A 7,469-nucleotide genomic window follows, 5' to 3' on the forward strand; every position below is an offset into this window, starting at 1 on the left:
GAAGGTACACTATAACTATATACATTTATTTAAGCAATTATATAGCTTAATATTTTCAGATTCTTATTAATTAATTATATGTTTTAGTATGTTAGAAAATGGTGAATGATATATTGCTTATTTACTAGATAATTACCTTTTTGCTCAAGATTTGCGTCAAGCAGCATTAGAGTGGTAACTGGTATTTAATTAAACACACAAAACATCATATAACATTTACTTTTATTAAACAAAACAAGCCCTTAATACAGTACATGACCTATTTTGCCGTATTTATAAAGCTTGACCCCCCCCCCATAGCTAGATATTTTCCCCCTGATTACTAACAACAAATCATGCCAAACCAGCTTGATTTCCTTCTTTGACAAGGTAACTGGTTTGCTGCATAGGGGGAATGCGGTGGACATATTATACCTGGACTTTAGCAAGGCTTTTGACTCAGTCCCACATGACATTCTGATAAGTAAGCTGGAGAAATGTGGGCTCGGCAGAACTACCGTTAAGTGGACACATAATTGGTAAAACAACTGCAAACAAAGAGTAACTATTAATGGAATGATGTCAGATTGGAAGGTGTCAAGTGGGGTTCTACAGGGTTCTGTTATGGGTCCGGTGTTGTTTGACCTAGATGTAGGTATAGAGCTTACTGATCACGTTTGCAGATGACACAAAGCTAGACTGGGGTTGCCAACACTTTGGAGGATAGAGCTAAGATTCAGAGGGATCTTGATAAATTGGAGAACTGGGCTATAGACACCAAAATGAAATTCAAGAAAACAAATGTAAGGTGCTTCACTTAGGAAAGAAAAACCAAATGCACAAACACAGAATGGGAGATAACTGGCTTGGCAGCAGCACTGCTGAGAGGGATCTGGGAGTCGTGGTGGATCAGAACCTCAACATGAGCTAACAATGCGATGCTGTTGCAAAAAAAAGCAAATGCAATTTTGGGTTGCATTAACAGAGGCATAGCATGCAAGTCATGGGAAGTGATAGTACCGCTCTACTTGACACTGGTTAGGCCTCACCTGGAGTACTGTGTCCAGTTTTGGTCACTGCTGTATAGAAAGGATGAAGAGAAACTGGAAACGATACAGAGGCGAGAGACAAGGATGATCAAAAGGATGGAATACAAGCCATGTGAGCAAACTGCCTAGGGAGGCTGTGGAAGCTCCTTCACTGGAGGTTTTCAAAAGGAGGCTGGGCAACCATCTGTCTTGGATGGTTTAGACATAACAACTCCTGCATCCTGGCAGGAGGGTAGACTAGATGATCCTTGTGGTCCCTTCTAACCCTATGATTCGATGATTCTTTCTTTATACAGAAAGCAGCCTTTAACTCAAAGGTTTTGTTAGAGGCTCATGGATTCAGCATATTTATTTTTTATTTAAATGGTTTAAGTGATTATAAATGTAGGCCCTAACATATTTTGTATTAAATTCAGATTTCATTTTAAATAGATTTATTTTTAAAAAGAAAAACTTAGTATAATTTAAACAAAATAAGAAGATCGATTTAAATAAAAAATCCAATTTAAATTAAAAATGATTTATTTTATTTTAAATCATCACTTTTTATCCACCCTGATGTATCTACAATAGTTTTCTACAGATACACGGTTAGCTTTTTAATATATTTGGAGGAGCAAGTATTTCAGCAATATATTTCAAGTATGTCAAATCAGAGCAAATATTTACCTTTCAAGATCACTTTTTATTGTAGGCCCACCACATCTCACATACAAGTAAGTTTTGATTTGGGCCCCAATTCTGCAAGATGTGTGCTTAACTTTAAGCACATGGAGTAATTCCATTGCCTCCCCAGAAGCCATGTGCTTAATGTTGAAAACGTGCATGTTTGCCCAATTCTGCCATCTGCTTCTTTCTCTTCTCGCTTCCTATCATTCTCCCTCTCAGTCATTTCTTCTTCATGTCTCTTATTCTTCCTCCTTCAGCCTTCATTCATACACCCTGGCCAAATGTTAACTGTATTGTTGGCCTACATCTCAGTAAGGTGGTGGTCTCATTTTTTAATGTTTGGGGCTAAAAAATGACAAGCACTTTGAACTTTCAAAGTTTCTCTCCACAAGGTTACTTTTGCATATACCGAGTGAACTCTTTGTATGCACTTTGGATAAACTTTACAGATGGGGAAATGATCGCATTGCAATCACAAGCACTAAACTTTACCAAGGAACCATTTAAAAATCTGATTTGCCCAGCTAGAGGGCAATAAGTTAGGTGCATAAAACGGGGATGCAAAAGCTAACAATATTTTCAGGTGTACCTGGCACGTTAACTGCACATCTGGACATTGTCTGCAAGACTTTAGAATTGTTTTGCAGCCCTTCCTCCTGTACTCTTTGAAAATTACCCTCCTGTGTGTTTAATATTTGGGCTTTAGGAGGTGGCAGAGATGGCCAGAAATGTGATACAGCAATTACTCCTCTTGTGCAGGCTGGGGCTGTCATTCTCATCCAGTTTGTACTGGTGACAGTGTTGTGAGTCAGGGAACTGGAAGCCTTTATGCACAAAGACTCAGACTTAAAGTACAGAACTAACGTTTTATTGGATCTATCAGACATGGCTGAAAATAAACTTGAAACTAAGCACCCAAAGTATCCTGTCCAAGCAACTAGTTCTCCTGCAAAACCTGGAATGAGTTGTTGAGGTGCAGACTATAGTCGGCTGTTCTAATCCTCTGCTCTGGATTAAGGAGGGGATCTTTCCAGGGCATTAAGAAGGACACCGATAAATCCTCCCCAAATAAAAATTTGAGATTGAAAAGGTGGATTTCTTCTCTGGAAGTACTTGCAAGATGGGTTTCTTTTAATGACAACAAACAGACAGACAGGGCTTAAATGGGAAATCGGAAGAAAATGGGGAACTGTGAAGTGCTATGCAACACTCACTGTGACATCTCTCTGCACCAACAGGAACTTACTCAAAAACAATTTGATAAAAACCAGCTTCTAAATAGTTTGTGTCCAATACTCAAAGTAAGTCCCATGAATATCAGAATCAGGGCTTTCATTGTACAAGTCTCTTTGCGCTTTCCATATCCCCTCCCTCATGGAACATTTGACATGTAAATCTCTTACACAGAACTTGTCCAAGACTTCGTTTATTATACCCAACAATAACCATGATTTGAATGAATTCAGAGGAAGCAAGTATCAGGATAATGGAAACAATCGACCTGGCCTACCTATGGAAAAGGGACTGTAAAAGTAGGTAAGGCCTTCTGCATTAACAAACTATACTCCGCAAGTTTTGTTCTGAGAACTGAATGGGTTCTGTTTTGCAGCCTGGGTTCAAGACTGCATTGTTTTGTGGTGAAAAATTACGTTGGGGGAGTCCAATGAGGAAAAAAAACAAAACACTGGGACAGGATTGGTGTCACCAGTTGCACTGAAAAACATAACATACAGAGAGACTTTGTGTCAGTTCAGTTTTGTTTATTTTTGTTCTGTGTCTTTTTTTTTTAATTTCCACTAGGAGTAACAAGTCTAATAAGTGTTGCAGCCCTTGTGACAGTGTTTCTCATGCCTAACAGCACGTGTCTAGACATATATACAGTATTCTGCATTAAAATGTTGACTTTAACCACAAAACCTGAGCACATAGTATTCATAGATCTGACAATATAGTTGCCTATAGGAACATAGGTTTATATTTACTCTAATACAGCACGTAGTAAATGCATGCTGTAAAAATGGCAGCATACAGATAGTGTCACATGAACCATTAAAAACTGTTTGAGATAGTAAATACGTATGGAAAGTAAGTTGTTTCAGTAATACCCAGAAGCCTACAACAGGGAGCCACTGTGCTGGGTGCTACACAGACATGTGATAAAGAGGCAGCCTCTGCCCCAGAAAACTTACGACCTATCGAAAGGAGTATGTGATATAAAATATAGGACAAAGGTACAATTTTCTGAAGTGCCTAAGTTTCATTTTAAAAAGGTGCCCAGGCGGCATTTAGGAGTCTAGGTCTCATTGACTTTCTATGAGACCTGAGCTGCTACGTGCCCATGTCACTGTTGAAAATGTGACTTAGGCTCCTAAATCACATGGGGTACAATATTCAAAAGTGCCTAATGCCAGGTCTACACTAAAAAATGTGGTCAACCCCGCTACATCACTCAGGGGTGTGAAATTTCCACCCCCCTGAGCGATACAGTTAAGCCAGGGGTTGGCAACCTTTCAGAAGTGGTGTGCCGAGTCTTCATTTATTCACTCTAATTTAAGGTTTCACGTGCCAGTAATACATTTTAATGTTTTTAGAAGGTCTCTTTCTATAAGTCTATAATATATAATGAAACTATTGTTGTATGTAAAGTAAATAAGGTTTTTAAAATGTTTAAGAAGCTTCATTTAAAATTAAATTAAAATGTAGAGCCCCCTGGACCGGTGGCCAGGACCTAGGCAGTGTGAGTGCCACTGAAAATCAGCTCGCGTGCTGCCTTTGGCACACGTGCCGCAGGTTGCCTACCCCTGAGTTAAGCCAACCTAACCACCAGTGTAGACAGTGGTAGGTTGATGGAAGAATTCCTCCCCTGTTCTCAGGGAGGTGGATTAACTACACCAATGGGAGACCCCCACTGTGTCTACATGGCAGCTGCACAGCTGTAGCATTTCAAGTGTAGACATGCCCTAAGTCTAGTATTTCCGCACTACAGGATGCAGAACAGATACTGAAGCTTACTATTATGAAACACAATATGGACCTTTAAAATAAATAAATAAAGCAACAGCATGGATGCTGGGATGTGACCAGTCAGATGAGGGTAAGGACAGAATAGGACTCTCAAAGAATTGTAGAAATAGGGATACAAAGTACATCAGTCCAGTTCTTCAGTCCCCCATTTTCCTAGCACCTAGTGTGTGTGATATCCCTGTACTGTTCTCCTAGTTCCATTTAAGGCGTCTCAAACATCTCTCTTGGCAGGTAGTTCCCTTGTCTTGGCCTAGAGCAGTGGCTCTCAAACTGTGGGTCGGGACCTCAAAATGGGTCACAACCCCCCTTTGAATGGGGTCTCCAGGGCTGGATGAAGCCTGAGCCTCACTGCCCAGGGCCGAAGCCAATACCTGAGAGCTTCAGCCCTCGGTGGCGGGGCTCAGGTTGCAGGCCCCCTGCCTGGTGCTGAAGCCCTTGAGCTCAGCTTTGGCCCTCCTGTCCAGAGCGGTGGGGTTCAGGCTTTGTCCCGTCCCCCGCATCCTGGGCAGTGGGGCTTGGGTGGGCTCAGGCTTTGGTCCCTCCTCTGGGAGTCATGAAGTAATTTTTGTTGTCAGAATGAAGTTGTGGTGCAATGAAGTTTGAGAACCTAGAGGTTTCATAGTTATCTATAGTGGCTCTTCTCTCTGAACTCTTCTCAAGAGAGGTAACAGAGCTGTGTCTTGAACAGCCAGCATAATTCCAACATCTATCAACAGATTATTTAATTGGATGAACATAAACAAACTGTCTAATTTCATATTTACATGGGCCAAATATGAAATTAGACAGTTTGTGTATTGTTCATCCAATTAAATAATCTGTTGATAGATGTATTTACTGTTGGAATTATGCTGGCTGTTCAAGACACAGCTCCGGTACCTCTCTTGAGTAAATAATACACATCTAGAAAACATTTTATTTTTTTCTGAAGAACCACTTAAAATATGTTCAATTAATGCTAAAGTCATAGCACAAAACCTACCAAGTGCATTATCTCACTGTGCTTTTCTTGTATTCCAAATGGTAAGGTAATATTTTAACCTTCCGTGGAGGCTCTCAAAGCACTTTGCAAATCTTAACAAATCAATCACCACAACACTCCAGTGAGGCATTATGACACCTTTTACAGACTGGGGAAACTGAGGCAAAGTGACTCGCTTATCATCACGCCTAGCGCCAATGGCAGAGGAGGGAATAGAATGCAGGAGTCCTGACTTTCAATCCCCTCCGCTAAGCCCTGGCATAGGCAAAGGGGACCACGTTAGATTCTTGGGTTTGCTGGTTCAGGAGACATTATTAGAAGCAGTTCCCATGGGACAATAAACCATGTCCATTATTCAACTAGAGAATCTTGTCCAGAAGGGCTAGGAAACATCATCACGCCCCTTCATCTGCTTTAGTGACCCAGGAGCAGGTCTTCCCCTGCATTGCAGCACCAGGTACACCAAGAACTAGCCCGTGTTGCCCTTCTCTCCAAATCCCATCCCAAAGACTTCCTGACTCAGTCAGATCCCAGCCCTGCCGGCGTGGGTAATAGGTAGGATGCCGGTGCCTTCCCTGCTCTAGATCAAGGGGTGGGAAGGGAGAATGGGATTAGGGAGGGATGGAGTGTCAGAGTAGGGGCATAGCACCCCCACCCCACCCCCAGTGTCCCAGTCCCCTTCCTGCCGAGAGAACCAAGACAAGGAGAGATGCAGGAGCCCGCTAATTCTGACCCTACCAAGGGGGCAGCAATGGGGAAGGATAAAAGAGTAATGGGGTGTGGGGGCCCAAATCCCCTTCCCCAGGGAAGTAGTGGGATAGAGAGAAGAGGTGGTAGTGGAGGGTTCCTAAGCCCACTTTACAGCTGCTCCAAGAGATGGGAAAAAGGGAATAAATGGGTAAAATGCCTTCCACTGTCCGGAGAGCCGGAGCATCCACAGGGCGCTATCCCATTGGCAAGGGGCAGAGCTGGGGACGCAGTCCTAAGAGGTGGGCGTCTCAGAATTGGGGAGGCTGCAATCCCAGGGCAGGGGGCACAGGGCTGGACTTGGGGAAGTGGGTATAGAAAAGGGGGTGCACGGCTGGCCAGGGAAAGGAGGTGCAGGGCTAGAGCTGTGTGCAGGGGCACCAGTCACATGGAGGGGACTGGCCCAAGGGAAAGGGGACACCGGGCTGTGCACAGTGGCGGGGGGCTGGGCTGGCTGGAAGGTGAAGGGGGCGAGGCGTTGGGCCGGGGACTGGAGAGGGGCGCGGGGAGGGGGGCGCACCGCTGGGCTGGCCGGAGGCGGGGGGCACGGGACTGGCCGGGGAAGGGGGCGTGGCGCTTGGCTGGCCGGGGCATAGGAGCGCGGGGCTGGGGCCGGGCTGCCCATGGGCAGGGACACCGCGCAGGCTGACCGGGGAAGGGGGCGCGGGGCCGGCCGGCCGCGCACTCACCGCGCCCCGCTCGAAGTCGTTGTAGAAGGGCTTGTCCAGCAGGTGCCTCTCGCTGCAGCCCGCGGTGCCCTCCAGGACCAGGTAGATGTAGTCGTCGGTGCCCGCGAACCACTGGGTGCCGGTGGCCACGGTAACGGTGTAGGACGGCATGGCCCGGCCGGAGCGCGCAGCCACTAGGAGCAGAGCTGCCCGCCTGAACCCGCTGGGGAATGAGCGTCGGGCCCCGCTGCTGCAGCAGCACCGCCCCCTCGAACATAGCCCCTCCCCGCCTCCGGCTACAACCCTCCCGGTACACAGCCCCCGGTCACCCCTCCCTGCCCCCGGCTACAC

The 7,469-nt window shown here is 45.2% G+C and overlaps 1 protein-coding gene across 1 annotated transcript in view; it reads right to left on the reverse strand.

Moving 5' to 3' along the window:
- ALOX5 (arachidonate 5-lipoxygenase) overlaps positions 1 to 7,362 on the reverse strand; it is a 55,130-nt gene extending 47,768 nt beyond the window's left edge. Inside the window, exon 1 of the mRNA XM_026657812.2 lies at positions 7,140 to 7,362. Within this exon, the coding sequence (XP_026513597.1) occupies positions 7,140 to 7,289 (150 nt within the window). The 5' untranslated portion in view covers positions 7,290 to 7,362. The remainder of the gene's footprint in view (positions 1 to 7,139) is intronic.
- Between the last annotated feature and the right edge of the window lie 107 nt (positions 7,363 to 7,469).

This window comes from Terrapene carolina, unplaced genomic scaffold, assembly GCF_002925995.2.
Source record: "Terrapene carolina triunguis isolate 2854851 unplaced genomic scaffold, T_m_triunguis-2.0 Scaffold310, whole genome shotgun sequence".
Taxonomy (NCBI): Eukaryota; Metazoa; Chordata; order Testudines; family Emydidae; genus Terrapene; species Terrapene triunguis.